Raw genomic sequence first — 20,798 nt, 5'->3', positions numbered from 1 at the left:
TCTCAGGAAGGGAGTAATATATTTCCTGTGCTCGGTTCAGCAATGTACTTGGAAAACCTATTCCAATGAATTTCAAGTCTTTTACACTAAAGACTGCACAGCTGATTGTAGAGGCGGTCTGCCTTTGCATTAGCAACTCTGTGGACTGAGTACAGTCCAGGATGATGCAGCATTAGGATAGAGACTCTGGAAATTATTTAGGTGGCTGGCTAATATCAGAGAACCATTTAGTATCAGCTTTTTCTTCCCTTGATTGTTTTTTAAGACAAGGCAAAGAGGAACCCCAGCACTGCTTGAGCAGGCAGTTATTCATAGACCATTTTGGCAGTCTTGTATCAATGGAAGTTGAAGAACTAGTACCCTGCTATAAATAAGAAGTTTTGGTTAGCTGAAATGTGTTTGTTTAATTGCTATTTGTACCAACATTTTCAGTATCATGATGCATACAGCATAAAGATCGTCAACAATGACGCAGTGCTCAGAAAAGGCTATTAAGGTAATGGAGCATAGACTGAAAGGCAAAATTCTGGCATATATTAGAGATTTTTCCAAGAGAGAGAAAAGAGTTAACTATGCTTGATGCTATAGTACTCATATTTGATAGATTTATTTAGAGGCTGCAAAAAAGGTAGAAGGTTAATGACGGTTTTAACATAGAATGTAGGTGACAGGAAATTATCGAGGAACTGAGGACCTTGCAGTACCAGGAAGGTGGAAAGGACACTAGCAGATGAAATACTGTGTAAGCAAGTGCACATTAATGCACATTGGAAGAGACAATTGGAGCTACTCATACACTTCTGTGGGTTATTTGGTTTAAAAAAGAGACAAATAAGAGATGATGTTATAGATATATACATTAATGATAATGGATGCTATGAAAAAAAAACCCACAAAAATCTAGAGGAAACCTAAGGATTTGTCCATCAGTGAGAAAGTAATGAATTGTAAATGGCTTTTTGCACAGGCAGAATACCATTTATGCAGATAATTAATTAGGTGATACCAGCTCCTTCTTCCAGTCTCATACAATAATAACTTCTAAATGATACCCTCTGCAATCAGATGGACTGATGCTCTCCTCTTTCAAATTGTGCTGTAATCAATTGCTATCTATCAAAGTAGCTCCCTTCTGTGGTCATTTCAGCATCAGGGCTTGAGAAATTGAGGGTGTAAACTAATCACACTGTTAAAAAAAGAAGAGTAATCAGAGTTTAGGATACCCCTTTGTAATATATAAGGATTTTGTAAAATTAATTCAGTGACCTGTACTTAGAAAATGTAGTAACCATGAACTCCTGGGTATCAAAGGTCATTTTTTTCCCCCAGAGAGAAAACAATCGACAAACTTTAACATTTCTCAAGTTTCTCATTATTAGAGCTGAATAATTATTCCAAAACAACTGAAGTTGTCTTATATGTTGTTACTTAGTTCATGAAGAGAACCATGTAGGCATGACAGAACCATTGTAGGCATGCTGTATTATTTATTTTTTGCACTGTTACTAAAGTCAAAACAGAAAAAATCCAATACACTTTTGATCCACATCTCCCTCCTGTACTACAGCTAGAAAAAATCAAAAGGCATTTTAAAAGGCCAAATAGCACAATAACCAAGCAAGGCAAAAATATCAAAATTACTTTGGCTATACTGGTTAACAAAATGTTAGATTGGCAGATTGGAATATATAAAAAGTGCAGTGGAGAAATCTAAGCTGATCTTTTTTACTTTTCTCTATAATTTTGTTTATTTGTAATGAAAAAGTAAATTTGAGGAAATAGAAAGTCTGTTTTGGCAGAATCTATTTTAAATGTGTATTACCTTAAGACCTTTATCTTTTTAATAAATCTTACCAATTAAAAAAGACTTCTTCAATGTCTTGTAGGTGGTTAGGTTCTGAAAGTATTTAAATATGTGCTATAGTCCTAATGAATTTCAGTTTAGGCAAACCATTTAATGCTTACATAAAGGGAATGACATTTGCATTGAATATGCTGTGGTGGGGGAAAATGATCCTGTACCCTTCTTTTACCAATCTGTATTCATAGTTTCTGTAGCTATGAGATTCCTACGTGCTTCTGGCTCACAGTAAATGCTGCTACTGAAAAAAAAATCCTGATATGGATAGCCGGCAACTCTTGAACTTGTTGTCCAGCTGATAAAGCTAGGTATGATGAAAACAGAGCAGCAAGCAATTCAGAGGAAAGATCAGCATCTGCCATATTGCTGTTTGCAGATGTTAAATATTGGCACTGGATGGGGTAAGGTGGATGGGGTAAGATGGGGTGGGTACCTAACAGAGTAGGACCTCTGCCTCCTTGGGTGCCATGCTGAGCAAAGTATTCCAGCACACCAAGGAAATTACATTGCACGAGGTGTAGTTCTGACACCAAGTACTTCTGTCCCTGGCCAAACGACACATGGGAGGTGGACTGTTACTGTGTGAAGGCTACATCTACACTGAGAAGTGGACAGCATGTGAAAGCACACCAAAATCTATGGATCACGCTTTCCACCTCTATTGCCAGCTGTATTTGTATTTTAATGTCAAAGCCTCTCCACTGTGTTAAAGAAAATTCAAACTCAGGATGAGTTTCTTGATGGTTTAAAGCATACCTAATCTTGCTCATGCTGATTTCACCCTGAAATCAGGGTGAGTTGTATTATACACCTCCAGCACCTCCAGCATACTCCAGAGCTCACACTGATGCAGTATCTAAGCATGGGATTGATAATGAGGATGCATAATATTAGCGAGTCTTATCTTAAGAATGGAGTGGAACATTGTTGACATATTTTGGATCCACATTCCACCTTCTGATCTGTTTAAGGGGCACTGTAAGAATCTGTTGCCTCTTGCATGGTGTAGAGATATGACTACATCTGAAATAGAATTGTTCTAACACCCCACTAAGAAAAAATGATAGCTTTTCTTAAGATTGCTCTTTTCCTTAAGGGATCATAAATATTTAAGCCTGATCTACCTTACAAAAAATTGTACCTAATGGCAGTATTCACATGCTGAAGCTCAACCTAGGCATAGCTTTTTGAAGGATATGGTCTTTCAGACTGTTGAGGTCACGATCAATGAAACGGCAATGAGAAATTATTCTCCGTGATGTTAAGTTGAACCAAGGAGTGTTAGCTAGTGTTACCCTACATTATCCTTTTGCTTATTTACTCGGAAAATATGAAGATTCTATTGAGCTGCCCACTGACCAATGCAGCCAAGAAAGCCTCTTTTTTTTTTTCCCCAAGGGCTTTGGGATTTTACTCAGAAACATGGTAAATGCAAGGATTTAACAAAACATTAAAACTAACCTAGTACCTGTTGAAAGAAAGCTTTAAAGTGACACATAGCATCATCAGAGGGGTTTGTAAGCCTCAGAAAACTTTTCCAGTTAAGTGTGATATAATATACATGCATGTTAAAAAAAGGAAGAAAAAATGTGTTAAAAACATATTCAGTCTTGACATTTATATGTAATTGAGACTGAGATTGAGGTGAGAGATGAGAAAGTATTACTGAATACTTTAATATATCTTCAGACTTAACAGAGGGGAAAAGGTAGCTGAGTTCTTTTCAAAATCAAGTAGTTACTATTTACAATGCTGTCAATCCCTTTTACAGGAAATTAACAAGTATGAAAACAATTTACAGATTGAAAATTGAAAAATTATATTAATAAGCTTTAGATGCCTTTAAAAAGATCAGAGCCTCAAAGAGGCTGCAATGAATCGTAGCGCAGGTCTGCACTAAAAACTTGGAATATATTACTGGCTTATAACTGACCCCTTTTGTTGTTTTTTTTTAATGGTGTAGTACTTTTATTAGTGGCTTCTACCACTATACCTGCAAGCTTCAGGATGAAATATACAAAAAAGAAGATTAATCTGGAGTCTGGCAATAACAGTAACAGTCTCCATGATTTTCTGTTCCCGGTGGTTCATCTTCTTTTACCTGTATAGCATGTTCTGACCATTACAAACAGGAAGAATATTTGCAGAATAAGATCATTACTTTTTGGGGAATTTCTGCCCTATTCCTTCTGTCTTCTACAACGTTGTGCCAGAGCACTGCAAGGAGTCTCTAAGTTAAAATTGAGTATAGTCACACAGCTTTGTTCAAACATCATAAATACTTATTACCTACAAGGCCAGTCATATAATCATGAGTAGTTCTGATAACTTACAGACCATAGCATGCCAAAACATCATGAATCTAATGGATCATTTAAGTCCATTAGGGTGGAATGAAGAGTCCAGATAAAGAATAACACACAAAATTAAAGATTATTCAGCAGATAATGACAACTTCAATATATCTTAATTTAAAATGTGCATTTCTTATTGTTTTATTCACTGTTTTTATAATAAATTTGATTGATTGAAGAAAATTAAAATTACATTAAAATGGGTTAATCTACTGGTTTTATTGATTCCCCAAAGTAATGGACTTTGCACTGGTTTATTCATGCTGATTATTCATGAACGTATATTTGCTAACAGAGTAAATTAGCTGCTATTTATATCTTATTTTTACAGACAACAACATTAATAGGTCTTCTGAAGACAGCGAGACTGCTGCGTTTGGTGAGGGTAGCACGGAAATTGGACAGATATTCAGAATATGGTGCTGCAGTTCTGATGCTCCTTATGTGCATATTTGCATTAATTGCACACTGGCTTGCTTGCATTTGGTATGCCATTGGAAATGTAGAAAGACCTTACTTGGCTCACAAGATTGGCTGGTTGGATTCTTTAGGAGAACAATTAGGAAAGCATTACAATAAGAGTGATGCAAGCTCTGGACCATCCATCAAGGACAAATATGTTACAGCACTTTATTTTACCTTCAGCAGTCTGACAAGTGTAGGATTTGGAAATGTGTCTCCAAACACCAACTCAGAGAAAATCTTTTCCATCTGTGTCATGTTGATTGGCTGTAAGTAGTTTTATCTTATATTTTTTTCTTTTTTTCTCAGTCTTTGAGCAAATGACTTAACAGTCCAAGCTAATAAGATTATAATCATGCAGCCAGAAGGGCAAATTCCCAGGGAAAGCAAAGTTATATGTGAAAATATATTGTGACTCATGCAGTGTCAGGAAGCAGTTAAGTTGCTTGACTACTCAAAATCTGTTATGTAAACTGTCAGAAGTTTTGTGTTGTGTGTCAGTGCGTGAAAGCAAATCCTGTATAGGGTAGAAAGCTGAGTTTTGCATGGATTTAGGAAACTATAGCCCATCATTTTTCAATAATCATATTTTATTTGTTGATTTAAAACCTGAACCTATAAATGTATGCACACGTTCTTAACTTTGCCCTTTGTTCTTAACTTGTACTTACCCTTAGTTCCTAGCTCTTAATTCTGCTGAAGTCTGTAAAATTAGATGAACCTAACTTACAACACTAAGTTCAGGACTACAAATCTCCAAAGATAAATATTACCAAATTGATTATGATTCAATATTTAAGCCTCATCTGCTAACTGAGTTGGTACTGACACAATCAAATAAAAAGCTTCAGGTAAATCAATTCCACATATCTGAAAATGTTACTAGTCTTATTTGAGCTGTTTTACATACAAAGTACATTATACGAACTGTTGCATCATCTGCAAATTCCAATGATATGACTTAAGTAAGTTTTGTTTCTATTTAATCCAGCATTAATGTACGCTAGTATTTTTGGAAATGTATCTGCAATAATCCAAAGACTCTACTCGGGAACTGCACGGTATCACATGCAGATGCTGCGAGTAAAGGAGTTTATACGCTTTCATCAAATCCCCAACCCACTGCGGCAGCGACTTGAGGAATACTTCCAGCATGCATGGACGTACACCAATGGCATTGACATGAACATGGTATGTTGTTCTGTTTTTCAGGCACGGATGCTGAGGAATAGATAAATGCACAAGAATTTAGAAGGACATTGTAAGTCTTCATTATTTATGAGCTGTAAAAGTACAAGCTGGATGGTGGATATATAGCAATTATTGAAAACCAAGCCATTACACATTTGGCATCCAAACATTTAACTGCCTAGATTATTACAAGCTATATCAGAAATCTGAACTCGCACTGTGCATAGGAAAGCTTGAGAACTGCAGTTGACTATTACAAGCTTAAGACAAGAAAAAGAAAAACATAGCTTTCCTATTTCAGGCATAGCTGTTCCAGATTTTTTTTGTTCTTTGGCCTGATTTTCCACTTCCATTATCAAACAAGTAGTTTTGTTTGTACCTACAGAGTTACTCTTCCATAAAACCTGTGGAGATCAATTCTTTTTCAAAAACCTATCATGTAATTTAGAACAGGTGTATTGGGGTGGGTGAAGGGAGAAGCGTGTGGGTGGATTAGCTGCTCTTTTCAGAGTAAAGTATTCTGACCATATGATAGTCTGAACAGCAGTTTGCTTGCATCCACAACCACATAATTCTGCACTGAAAGTCAACACAGTACTACTAGTCATTTAGCGATCCACAGAATGTAATTTCTGGGAAGTGGCAAGGTACAACACTCATATTTTCCGTTCTTGATAAAAAAAAGCAACTGTAAATGCTCCTTATAGAAAAATATATTATGTGGCCAGCTAAATAGGACTAACAACATGCTAATGAGCAAAAGTAAGCATCTATATTTCTGGCTTATTTTCTGGAGACAGCAACATTTTTTCTGAAAAGTTGACATATATTTGAAGACACTGAGAGCATTGTGCATCTTAAGGATCTGTGAATCTGTGTCTCTAGAGGGATGCTATTTCTGGAGCTATTCTGAGTTACAGATTAGAGACTTTGCAGAGCTCTCCATAAAGTTGGGAAGAACAAGAATATCTATACATTTTTGTAACAATTTAACTAGAAATCAATCTCCAAAATTTTGACATAATTTCAAACAGCTTCCATGTGGTATCTATACATATGTTTGTGAATGACTGTCAGAGTGGTACACTTTTATGCAGTAAGTAGAAACAATGGTGTCAATTAAAAGCTTTTATAAAGCTGAATCAGTGACAGCTTGACTTTATGGTTACCATTAAGTAAAGCAGATCTTAAAAGTAAGACAGCAAATTAAATATATTGGGCTTCACCTCCCACCTTCCATGAGTGTCCCCTCCAGAGGGATATTATGTCCAGTGCAGGACTAAGATTCTTGTATAAACCTCTGCCGGGGATTCCTGCAGTGGAATGCAGCATTAGTGGCTCCATCCTGCATGGCACTGAATGGCTCTAATTCCTTCCGATGGCAATGGGATTGTGGGGTACTCAGCACTATGCAGGATCAGGCTCTTAAGCTGCAGGTGGGTGCAGCCTAAGGCTAAAGTAGCTCACTGAATTATTTCTGAAGATATTAAAAAAACATGTATACCTTAACTAATTAATTGCCACTAATGGATGTACTAAGAACATCTGTTTCACATGAAATAGTAACTTAAAATGGATGTTGGCAGGTTAAACTTTGCATAATGCAGGAATTGGTGTATTGGAATTAGTCTTGGATCTGTCAGTAATGTGGAATGCTAACTAAATGAATTAAGCAGCCCATATTCTGCAATATGATTGTGAGGCAGTTTGGAGGCTTTGTTTTAAATAAAATGTGAAAAAATCAAGTTTAGTATCTTGTTTTATTATATTTTATTTCTTATTCTGTTCACAATTCTATCCCTCAAGTTTTATGGCAGTCGCTTAATTTTCTTAAGAAATGAGTTTGACTATATTACACTTAGTGCAAAGATAATATAAGAATTGTGTGATTTATGTTGTACTTATGAAAGATTTATCTCTTTCCTGTCTGCTTCATACCTAAATACATGGAATAACACCACCCACTGGTAAGAGCAGGAGGTATTTATATCAAATTTAATTCCAGTATAAAGTGTGGAGAATATCCATGTTATCTGTCGGGTTTAGAGCTTGTTCAATGCTTTCTAATTTTAATTGTAACTTTTTGCATGACGAAGGGGTAGATAGCAAAGGGAAATTATCCAAGTAGAATCAGATGTGGGGCAAAATGTTTACTAAAAATTAGACATTAAGAAATGCTAATCCAACCACATTTATTAATCACTGTTTTACCCCACAACTCAAATCATGCTTCTCTGCCCAAAAAAGGTCATGTGCATATTGGTTTGCATTAGATAGTTGCTCTGTAGGAATGTCACTCTGACAAAGTTGCCACGCTGGTCATTCTGCATTTTCCTTTGTGTGAACGCTCTTAGTTCAAACCATATATGCATGTTAGCACAAGCACCAATGAAGTTTTCTTGGCTATAAGCCATGTGCATATGAGATGGACTTGCATGTGGTATTAACTTAATTTTGCATGAAATATTCGCATTTACACACCAAAGGGCTAATACTGTCCTCAGACAAATGTGTTTGACTCCTGTCAACATTTACTGGGAGTATTTTGCAAGTATCTGAAGGCAGAATTTGATCCAATGTCTTTCTTTTTCATTTCATGACTGAAAAGTGAAGAAAATTCAAAAACTCAGTCCTCTTTCTCCTTTGAAATATGAAATGCATGAATAATTTACATTTTATATATATATATGTACATGCAATGTAGACACACACATCTTCATATATATATATAAACAAAATTAGAGAATATGTTTCAAAAGGTGCTTTTAATTATCATCAGTAATATACTTAAGAATTCAGGAAAAGTGAAAAAAAAAACAAAACAAAACAGCTTTTAACCTCAGGAATAATACTACACAAAGACTAAGTAAACTTGATTTCCTAAACAAAATCCTACACTTTATATTGAAAACCAGTCGATAATACTTTACGCTCATTTGAAATGGCTAAACTTAAAATTAGCTTTAAACACCTGCTGGTGAAATATGCTAAGAACATTGTATATTTTTTCATTTGGGCCCTTCTGCTTCATTTCTACATCTCTTTGATTATGTTTCATTGCGTAATGTATTTTGATAAAAACAGTTCTACATGATTATGCATGGACTGGATAAACAGGATTTGGGATTTATTTTAATCTGGATAAAAATCTTGAGTCTATAAAATAAGCATAATTTAAACCATATCCCTGTGGCATACAGTGGCAAAGTGAAATTACAAAAACATTATTTACAATGTATATTGTTTCATGAAAGATGTCACCAGTCCCAAAGACTCAAAGATATTATTTTTATTTTTCAGACTATCCTGTTCTGTTTTTCCTAAACTCTCTTTGCCTTCTTTTCCCCCTTCATTCCAACGTTATCAGTCCAGCACTGATAATAGCATGCCTGTGATGCTTACCCTGAAAAGATGATAAGACGACATATTTAGTATTTGAGATCCTTTTTTAAGTTTTTTAAGTTATGCATGTATTTTTTACAATCCTCCCCCCAAACCCCCCCTCCCCCTCCTTCTTTCCATGGATCTTCTGTGCATCTGAATACCTTTATTGGTTTATTTTACCTTTAAAAAGTGTTCAAAGAAGCAAATAAGTGGGACAAGCTTCAGAAAGTGTTTAGCCAAATGTACATGTTAATTAAAATTTTAGATGTGAGACAGCCTCCTTTTTATTTTGGGTTTTATCCAGTACCATGAAAGGAGAGAAGTCGTCAGAATTTTTATATAGAAATTTATGGAACCTTCTCCTGCAAGCATCCAAGTAAATGGTTGATTTTACACCTGTGACAAGTTGTCTTGGCCACACTGATCATGCAAGTACACACCTATCTCAAAAGTTCAGAACCATCAGTGCTACTGTATCAAATAAAAGGCAGGTTCATCACTGCTTTGGTAAGGTTTCTTATGTGAGAAACTGGCCACTGGTCACTGGATGACACCACTACATTTATTATTCTTGCTTTTCCTCCCGCTGTGATCACTTCTTATGACCGAGACAATTCTACCAATACAACTGTTGCCAGTAATATTCTTGGAACAAGAAAACTAGAAAAGTAAAATAAAATTTCAAAAATAGCAAGGAGAAGTTCTTTATATCAACAGAAGGGTAATCCAAATTAGAAGTGTTTGGAACAAAAACTAGGAGTAAATGGTTAAACAGAAGGAACATATAATCATGGTGGAAAGTGGTGCTGCTATTTGTCTATATGTCATAATGGAAATCATAAGACATGTAAGACTATCAGAAAGTACTTCAGATATGATTAGCTGTAATGCTGTTCTTTCATTTTCTGCAACAAGACCACTTAAAAACATGAATCCCTACATTTAACGGTTACAGAAAAGAAGACCTCATAGGAAAAAAAAGACTTAAAGAATGTCAATCTATTTGCAAAGTTATTCTTTATCAGTTTCTCAGTGCATTGTATTTTGTGGTCTAATATCTCAAAACCAAAAACAATTAACAATTTTCCAACTATTATTACATTTTTGGAAAGACACGGATCTGGTCAGCTTCCAACTTCTACAGACATTAAAATTTTCTGTTGATGAGGAAGTCAACAGTCTAAGAAACCCAAATTATTTTCTCACTCACCCAGCAACATAACATATCTCAGCAATCACCTTTCAGATGTACTCAGAAACTGTAATAAGATTATAGATGAAGAATGATCCACTGCAGCTCCAGTAATTTCAACATAAAAATGTCACACAAATCTGTGGCATGACAATGACTGAAAGCAAAATATCCTAATTTTTGATGATTTTCAGACTTCAAATCTCACTGAAAGATTAATTAGCTCATCATCACACACTGCTGCTCTTCTCTCTCAACTGTTATAAGGACCTCCTTCATATCCTGCCAAAAACAAAGAAAAAATCTGACTCAGCAAAATTTTCCTATAAGAAGAGATTAGGTATGTGTAGTCTGCGACACAAAGTATATTTATTGCAGCCTCTTTGTACCTTCAGCTGCTCAAAGTTTTTGTGTGGATCAGTTTCTCAAGCCATTTCACAGGGAGAGATCAAGACAGGGCAGGAATAAACAGATAATGTGGGGAAGGACCAGAATTCCTCTTTCAATTTATGCCAGCTTAAATTGTCAGATGAACTAGAAAGTCTACCTTTATCTTCCCCTCTATATGCTGGACACTTGCTACTCATAAATAAGTCTGATAAATAAGTCTGACTCTGGTTCTGGGACAAGAAAGCCGTAGTCAAAATGAATTCCAACACACCCCATACAGACCCAGATTACAAAAGAGCTCTCTTGTGTTCTCTTCAACTGCAGCCTGGCATTTAATGTTTGATGACAGAAGGTTATACGCAGAATTAAAGGAATCTCTTTGACTGCCAGACTGCAGGGGCTGGAGCACCTCTCATACTAGGAAAGGCTGAGAGAGCTGGGATTGTTCAGCCTGGAGAAGTGAAAGCTCATGGGGGATCTCATTAATGTGAACAAATTCCTGGAGGGAGGGTGTAAAGAAGACAGAACCAGGCTCTTTTCAGTGGTGCCCAGTGACAGGACCAGAGGCAGCGGGCACAAACTGAAACAGGAGTTTCCACCTAAATGTCAGGAAGCACTTTTTTACTATGAGGATGCCTGAGCCCTGGCACGAGTTGCCCATAGGTGTTGTGGAGTCTCCTTCCTTGGAGATATTCAAAAGCCATCTGGACATCATCCTGGACTACCAGCTCTAGGTAGCACTGCTTGAGCAGGGAGGTCAGACAAGATGACCTCCAGAGATCACTTCCAATGTCAAACATTCTGTGGTTCTGTTGGTATGGAATGTCATGATATTTCCATGTTTAATTACAATTATTGTCAATAAATGTATTGACATACAATTAACATGTATAATTACATATTATGTAGTGTAATATCCTGATTTGCTTCAGCTTGGATGCTTTCTAGATTTTTTTCTTTGGGACACAGGTCAATACCTGTTCCAGAACTGAGGAGAGAAAATCTTAAAATTGTCATGAATCTTATCATTTATCCAAACAAAACAAAGTTATCATTGTCCCAAACATTTGCTATTTGGTTGAGGTTAGGGAACATACATGTCTCCAGTTCTGTTGTCATAAAGGTGTCTGATACATGTGTGACTGATACCTTGCTGTCATCTTGAAAAAGAGAAGTTAATGAAGCTGGACTCCCTCTCCGCTTATAAAAGACCACATTCTTCAAGGCAATGTGAATTGTGTCCCTGTTATCCTCACCTATTCCTTCATCAGCTTCAATCACTTATTCCACACAAAATGTTTTCCTTCTTGCTGAATGACACTTTCCTCCTCTCTAAGCATGCCAAGTAGATAAACCAATGTTATTTGATGTGGAATAAGTTTTATTCCAGACAGGAAGAGATGACTGAACTTGGATTTGATAACTATCAAGGAGGGACAACTGGAGCCTATGGTCACAGCATCATAACTGGTTTTCTTTTTTTTTTTTTTTTTTATTGAGGGGAGGGTGGTTGAGGCTGATTTTATAACTTGTTATATTTCTTTTTTAGAAGATCTGTGTCTCTTGAATTATGCATGAGTTCTGATTCTAACTATGATTCTAACCATGAGAATCCAGGATTTTTCTCACCAGGGCCCGGTGGAATCACTGTTGAGGAGATATTGAGTGTAACAATAGAAATATGTCAGGAAAGAATGGAGCAATTGCATCCCAAACCTGTATTCAAATGATTTATTAAATTTGGATTTGTCATTGAGAATAATGCTATTTAAAAAGCAATTCTAGCTTTATCAAAATTTTATTTTGAAAATTATTTTATTTTTGCATCATCGAGTCCTGCATTTATATAACTTCAAGCTTATGCTGGCTTTCAGTTATTTACAAAAGTGTATTTTGAATTTTTGTTCTCACATTGGAGTGTGACTTAAATGTGCTTAAAGACTCCAAAAGCTCACAACAAAGGAAGTGAAATGCAATATTTAGAGTTTTATTATTTTTAAGGTAATCTCATTATTCTGAAGACTGAATGGATGATTTTCTAATATTTAGAGTTGTCAGTATGTGTACACATAATGTATTGATGTTGATTGCCACATTATAAGAACATGATTTTCAATACAATTGTTCCTGCTCTACACAAACACAGATATCTCTGAGAATCAGATACTTCTTTATTAACACAAGCTAAAAATTTATGAATAAGAAATATTTTCTCAAAGTAATGAAAATCTGAATATTAAAAATGTACATGGAGGCTTGGGTTGGCAAGATGTTGTCTGTACTGCAAAACATAGAACTTAGTTTGGAAACATCAAATTCTGTGTAGTGTCAGCTGCTGGACTTGGATTAAATACCTCACTACATACAATGTGCATGGTATGGTAAGCTTCCATTAGAAATGCAGTGTGTAGCAATGTTTTAACAAATTTGTCTTCAAATCAGCTTCTTTCTTGCATTTCTAAACTGGCATTAGTGGAGTAATCTCTAAAACTACATTGGAAATCAATGTTATTTGGGCACCTGTCGTCCTTCTAGAGATTTGACAATTGTATTAAAGAGTAAATGTTCTCCTGTCTGGTGTATAACAACTATTTTAGAGTGTAAGCTCCATGGGGCAGGGACTTTTTAATCACAGATACTTGAAAGAGGGCTAGTATCTTTCAGATGTTATTGGCATATAAATAACTATTAACTAATATGCAATGATTTTAGAACAATTTCATATTAAGTATAAATTAATTACCAAAATAATTGTTTCTTTAAAGAAATCCCCAAAGTATCTTCAGAAATATAAACCAACACACACGGTCTGCATGGTTTTTGCTTAATGGTAAAGTACAATCCCTTGATAAATGAGAAAAACAGAAGCTGATGTGAAAAATTAATACAGTTTATCCTAAGGCTGTGCTCTTGACTTCCTAGCATTTCAAATATCTTTTCTTGTAAGTACCTCTGAATTGGAAATATATTTCCTATTTTGCATCCTATAAAAAATGGAGCTCTTCTAAATTATATTCAGATAGGTGTATAGCAAAATAATTAATTCAAAATAGGTCTTTTTTACTCACATGACTAGAGAACAATTTCAAAATTAACATCTGCAATTTTTCTCCACTGGTATCATTAACTAGACATATTTGATTATCAGTTTCTCAGAATCATTCAGTAAATAAGTTGCCACAACCAAAAATATTTCTAATTCAATATTATTACATTAAAATAAAAATAGTAACCGGGTACTAATCTATTTCTAGGGGTGTGATAGATACTGTGGCACCACAGAAGCTTTTCATTTATCATGTTTTCTTTTGCTTATTGGTGTTGAATGCTGGCTTTTTCTGAGGATGTATAAATTTCATGCAGTAATGCCCTATAGCTCATAAAATTGTTGTATATATGTGTGGTAAAACATTCTGTTTGTTATTTCACAGCATTGATTTCCATAGCAATCATAGAAACATTTCAACTAAGGTACTAATGTTTCATTTGTAAATCATAGCTTGGCTTCTATGGACAGAAGGCTTATATATTATCAATATGAGTTGTCAATAACTTTATGCAATAAGAGTGAGCACACAGACCTTTATTGTGCTGAAGTAAGAATTAATATAGCAACAAGTGAATGCATTTTGTATATTTTTTTTCTGTGCAGGAATATTTACATGTTTGTAGAAAAACAGTGCAGAGGATAAACAGGAAATAATTAATAGACTGCTCTAATAATAAAAAGACACATCCTGTTTACAAATTCATAAGACTGGTAACATCAGTTCATGTTTTATCCTTGGAAATATGCTACTGATGTAGCCGGTCCAAGGGAAAGCACATAACCCACTAACATCACTGACAGCAGATAACAGGACTTAAGGGAAAGAAAGGGTCATGCATACTGATGTGTCAGACCGGTTCCTTAACACAGTGGGCAGAGTCACAGGGTGGGCAGTACTCCCATAAAGTCAGTAGCAGAAATATTTATTGATTCTAAAAGAAACAGAGGAAAGATGATCCTAGATAATTTAGAAAAGCTCGCACATAATGACCATGTTCTAAGTAGCTCACTTTTTTCCTTCTAAACAAAATTAACATGTTACCATGGTACCCAAGAGGAATCACTTCAGGCAGACTCCCATTGTTCTGAGGAAGAGATGAGCAAGGACCATAGCAACTAACCCTGTGGTTTGCTGAACTGATCATCTGCCTATGTAAATCTGCATAACATCATTGTTTCACTGGCACGTGTTGCTTTTTTCTGATAAAAATCTAAGTCCTACACTTGCAAGCAGAATATATTTAACATGAAATTCTCATTAAGTCGCCCTTTCTCTGAAAAATATCTGATCTTGTTCAGATAGCTCTCATTTTACCAATGTCATGGTTATTGGAGCAAAAACCTCTCACATTAAATGTATATTTTTATAACTGACAAAAAGGAAATAGACATATTAGTCCAAATAGGTGAAAATCAGTCAAGACTCTCCCTTTAGCTTCTTGTTTGTTATTTTACTGCAGTATATTCATTCACATGCCTTGTTATCATTTCTTGCAATGAAAGAAATCTTAATAACAAATTTTGTAACCACTACATGCATTAGTATGTACATTAGTACTCACATTGTATAAGCTTTGCAATATATATTGTATATTGTTGCACTTGTTGAATTGCAATACTCTGACAGCTCTTAGGGCCACCTCTATTTGTATGTTACTTCTTTTTTTCTGTCCAGGAAGAAAACATTAAAATTACATAAAGCAACTTTCATAGCATTCACATGAAATCCTTATACTTGTCTTTCCAGGTCCTGAAGGGGTTTCCAGAATGCCTACAAGCTGATATTTGTCTGCACCTCAACCAGAATTTACTTCAGAACTGCAAAGCTTTCCGGGGGGCCAGTAAAGGCTGTCTTCGAGCTTTGGCTATGAAATTTAAGACAACACATGCACCTCCTGGAGACACTTTAGTGCACTGTGGAGATGTTCTCACCGCTCTTTACTTTGTGTCAAGAGGCTCCATTGAAATCCTTAAGAGTGACATTGTTGTAGCCATTCTTGGTAAGTAGATTACTACAAGGCATGTTAAAACAGTGAGGAGATTGAAAAGAAATATCCGTTGTTGTTCCTGGGGGAGGAAATCTGTACACATTTTACTCACTGTTATTTAAAATCAAGCAGAGAAATAATTCGTTTAAGGAGCAAAGTCTACATTACTGTAATAATTCATGTGCACCAAACAGCCCACATTCTTCGATATCTAAAATATAAGAGCAGGAGTGAGTCAGATTTATACCTAGGTAAGTGGCAAACTGCAAGTTGAGGCAAGCAGATACCAGATTACTCCAGTTCTGATTCTGCTGCAGGAACTAAAGTCAAGGACACTCTTTTCTTGAACAGTGTATGAGGGTACTGAGACACACAGGCCCACTATACGCTAGCTGGAGAAAAACATGTATCTGCTTTAGGCACTCAAAATTTCTTCCAGAGGTTTTCATAAATGTCTGCTTCTGCCCACTGAGCATATAGGAAAAGAACAACAGATCAATCTGATCGAGACTGATACTTAAGTGTGATAATACCAGTGTTTCCCCTATATTTCTTATCAACATGTTCTTGTTTGTATAGCGTGGAGAGTTACTCCTTTCCCAACGAACATGGCTCAGAGTTCAATCCAGCTAGGATTTCACCTGCAGCTGGTGATGGCTTTTATGTGGAACCAATAAGACTTCATTAGCTACAGCAATTTAAAAAGTAAAATATCTAAAACCCTACATAAACAGGACTACCGATTTGTTTCTCCCATTTAATATCAGGGAATAAGAACGCAAACAGTAATTGAGTAGATAAGGATATTGCTCTATGGAAACTTACACCAGCTGTAACATGGTTCATATGTTCGCCTTTCTATTTATCACTCTGTGTAGGAACTTACAGCTGGAAAAGTAGCTGAAGCAAAATGTGGACTGGTAGCAGTATGTTGCTATTAATCCACTTATGACTGATTATTCTGCTAGTACTTTGCAGGGTGGATATGTGAGCAGAAGTAAAAAGGTGTGCCTACAGCAATCCTTCCCTAGGTTTAGGTGGTGTTATCAAGATAATTTGTCATCTCATGCTGTTGCACCTCATCAGCTGGGCCAGCTTTAGGTACAAGCAAAGTAGGGAGCATGCAAGCATAACACTGTGAGGTTTTTACTTACCTGTGTGAGTGTCTTCCCCTGATTATGAATGGTGTGGTTCATTGAGGATTTCATCTCTTACATCAAACACATGTAAATTTCTATAGCACTCACAATCAAGAAAAACTGACAAGTCTATGAACTCATTAATTTCTTCTGGAACCAAAGATGCAGACAGGTCAAGTTTTACGTGTTATGCACATCAGACCCCTGTGCTCTCACACTGCAGCAGAAACCCAAGTATATGCAGGACGATGCCACTGCAGCTCTTCAGCCTACAGCTCCTTCCACCAGGGCCACAGGTTGGAGCCCTGTTCTCCCAGGGAATGGTGGTCCAGACAGAAAGAGAGACACAGCTGTGCACAACTGCAGCTGAAAGGAACTGCTCTGTGGGCCCACAACCATTGCACAATACATGAGGCAGGAGCCTGCCTGATATCTGGCTCCGATTGATGAGTTTGTGGTATCTTGAAGAATCTGCCAAAAAAGAATAGATTATACAAATTAAAATTGCTCTGCAGTGAAATCACACAGAAACCTAATAAAGATTACCAATATTTAGCCAAACATTTTTAGTTAATTCATCTTTCTGAAAAACCAACACACAGAAATGGACATAAAAAACACACAATGCCTTGTCCTCTGGGGTTGAAAAGACTTCAGTCCAACAGAGGTAACATGGATGAAGTTTCCACCCTTACCAAGTATTGCAATTTCATCACAGAAATCAGTATGTTCCGAAAATGTTGGGGTTTTCCCCCATTTTTCCTCAACTTATCAGCACTGTCTGATGCTGCTGAGTAAGGCCTGATCAGTACTGACCTGACAACAGCAATTCTGTGCCAAATCCTTAGAAAATGCGATGGCTGGTGACCTCGTAGAAACTACCACCTCTTTCAGCTTTATGGACAAGATATAAAAATACTGTGATCATGCCAATAGTCATATTGCAGAGAAGGCATCATATGCCTTGAATAGGGACCTCAGCATTCATAAACTTTAAGGTCAGACGGATTATTAGATTGTATCTGCTAACCTCTGTATATCACCGATTCCTGTTATGTTTCATACCTTTAACTATCTGTTGTGTCTAATGAACTGTGTTTGATGAAAGAAAAGCAATGGGTTTTGATCTGAAGACATAAAGAGATGAAAAAGGGATCACTTTTCTTGGCAGTTTATTTCCATAGTTAATAATTTTATTGTTAAAATGTGTGCTTTATTTCCAGTATAAAATTATCATGCTTCAATTTCTTTCCATTGGTTCTTGCTATGCATTCTTTATTATATTCTAGAGGCATTATGTACCAAGTAATTTTTCCTCTCTATAAGGATATATGCAATATAATCAGGTTACCTCTTAATCTTACTGTCCACTGTGCTCTTTAAGACACTGTAAATCAGCACTTAAATTAGTTTTTGCATCTTTTAGCTGCTTGCTTACCCAGTTTTCAGCTTCCTTTTTAGAAAATGGAGAAACCAGAACTATTTGCAGTAACCTAATATAATAGCCACAAATGTTTAACAGAGAGGCAAAATCATCCCTGTATTCTTTTTTACCTGTCTACGGTTTCTCAGTTGCTATGACCACTATTCTTTTCCACAAGTGTTTTCCCCCACACCTCATTTTGCAGGTAAGGCCCGCAACCCTTAGTTTAGAGCATATTTTGCACCAGTCTATGACTATGGCTGCTCTGCATTTATGAAGGTTAGTACAGATTTGGGGAAAACAAGCAATTAAATAGAGATGACAATTTTAGCAAATGAGTATTGCGAGTATGTCAACATTAATGGAAAGAATTTTAATAGTATCAAAATAGAAGCAGCTATGTTTAAAGAGCTCCTTCAGAACAACTTCTGCATTTTGGAAGTTTTGCATTCCCTCTGAAAAATATAAAAACTAAGTTATTTTCTACTAAAATATATTTCAAGTATGATCTGTTTCTTCATGTAATTATTAACAAAATAAGATTCCAGGCCAGGGTGGTCCTAGACTCTACTGAACAACAGAAATTACATCTTTGTCATCATAAGAATATGATTTAAATCAGCAAATAATGTTTTTGTAAGAAAGGACAAAGGAACCTGCTCTAGTCATGCTGTTTTGACAGAACTGAAGAAAAACTGTAATGAAACTAGGTTTTCCTTTCACTTAGTCCAGTCACATGTCTATGTAATTTCACTGATCCTAATAATTTTACTTTTAATATTTAATAATAATAATAATAATACTTCTGATTTACAACAACATCTATGCAATGGTAATCTGATTGTATCACTTAATGTAAAATCAAGTATTCTATACCATTATTATAAAGAAATACATCATTCAGTTTAATGGCTTATTCATGTTTAAAATAATAATCTCCATCAATTTTCTTTCTGCAGGGAAAAATGATATTTTTGGAGAGATGGTACATCTTTATGCAAAACCAGGAAAGTCAAATGCAGATGTGAGAGCTTTAACTTACTGTGACTTGCATAAGATCCAGCGAGAAGATCTATTAGAAGTTTTGGACATGTACCCTGAATTTTCTGATCTCTTCCTCACCAATCTAGAACTGACTTTTAATCTGAGAGATGAAACTGCAAAGGTACATACAATAACTGATTTTTTTTCTAAATATTAGGCCCAATCTGTCCCACAGTAACAAAACTTGAAAATAGCAATTGAAAAATCAAGGTTAGCAAAATTAAAAGCTAAAAGCCTGAGGCCAAATCCTATTTTAAAACAATATACTCACCTGATTGCTCCTGCTGAGGTCAGTTAAACTCAGCAGAAGTCAATGAAATGATTCAGATGATGTTAACCTGACAAGATTTGGTTCTATATTTAAAGAATATTAAAGTTTCAGCCAGGGTAATTTTGGATGTTTTGTTAAAGCCAAAGGAAAATATGGGTTTTTTTAGATCACTGTAGTCTGAGTCACCACAAGGGGAACTTTTGACACTAAACATAATTGTACAGCCATAAAATGAAGATAAATCAGATTATCCAGATTCATTCTGTCTAACAATAGAAAATACTTAATTGCCTTTCAAACATGAATTGTTAATTCTCTTATCTTGGAGTGCACCCTACCTCCTAGGAGACTAAAAGCACACAAGACACTTTTGAAATTTCACTCAGCCTTCAGATTTGCAGAGAGTCTTGGTCTCTTTTTCCCACAGTGACTCTCCTAAGTGTCCCCTTTTGCCCATATTGCATTTTCAAGATAGCAGAAAAATTACCAGTATTTCATTGTCTCAGACTGCTGGGGTCAGTCTGAATTGGGAAAGAAAGGGGAGGTTTGGCCAGGAGGGGAGAGGAGAAAGGCTATTGCCCAACTCATGCTACTGGAGCTAAAGATTTCCCTAGGAAATTGCAGGGTACACCAGCACTGGCCACGAAACATGGGCTACACCGCCCATTCAATGACTAGTTGACATTTCATTATTTCTGAGATGCTGCCATTTTGTCATTTCTGACTATACTTTAAAGGAAAAACAGGTTCAGTGAGAAAGACCTAATGTAATTTGGCCTCAAAGGCCTTCTGAGAAACAAGACCAAAAATGCCAAGTTTTGGGCTGTAAATTATAGGGACATCTTTGCTAATCAGATGTGAATCTTTAGTTTAAAAAATCAAATATAACTTCTTATAAGAAATGTCACTTCTTTTTATGCTGAGCATTTTTTAAAATAAAAGATCATTCTGAAAATAAAAGACCAATTCTATTTATTTTAAAAGTCATCCTTTTGTGTTTATTGAAAAGGTCATCATTATTAATTATATGTAAAATACATTACAATGAAT

At 35.8% G+C, this 20,798-nt stretch overlaps 1 protein-coding gene across 1 annotated transcript in view; it reads left to right on the top strand.

Annotated features, from left to right (window-relative positions):
* Positions 1–20,798, top strand: part of KCNH7 (potassium voltage-gated channel subfamily H member 7) — a 238,760-nt gene that overhangs the window by 191,976 nt on the left and 25,986 nt on the right. Inside the window, exons 8-11 of the mRNA XM_075093317.1 lie at positions 4,547–4,946; positions 5,669–5,868; positions 15,631–15,883; positions 19,393–19,598. Coding sequence (XP_074949418.1) covers positions 4,547–4,946; positions 5,669–5,868; positions 15,631–15,883; positions 19,393–19,598 — 1,059 coding nt within the window. The remainder of the gene's footprint in view (positions 1–4,546; positions 4,947–5,668; positions 5,869–15,630; positions 15,884–19,392; positions 19,599–20,798) is intronic.

The sequence above is a fragment of the Phalacrocorax aristotelis genome, chromosome 5, assembly GCF_949628215.1.
Source record: "Phalacrocorax aristotelis chromosome 5, bGulAri2.1, whole genome shotgun sequence".
NCBI classification, from domain to species: domain Eukaryota; kingdom Metazoa; phylum Chordata; class Aves; order Suliformes; family Phalacrocoracidae; genus Phalacrocorax; species Phalacrocorax aristotelis.
Note: the sequence above shows the minus strand (reverse complement) of the source record. Positions and strands in the feature narration are given on the sequence as shown.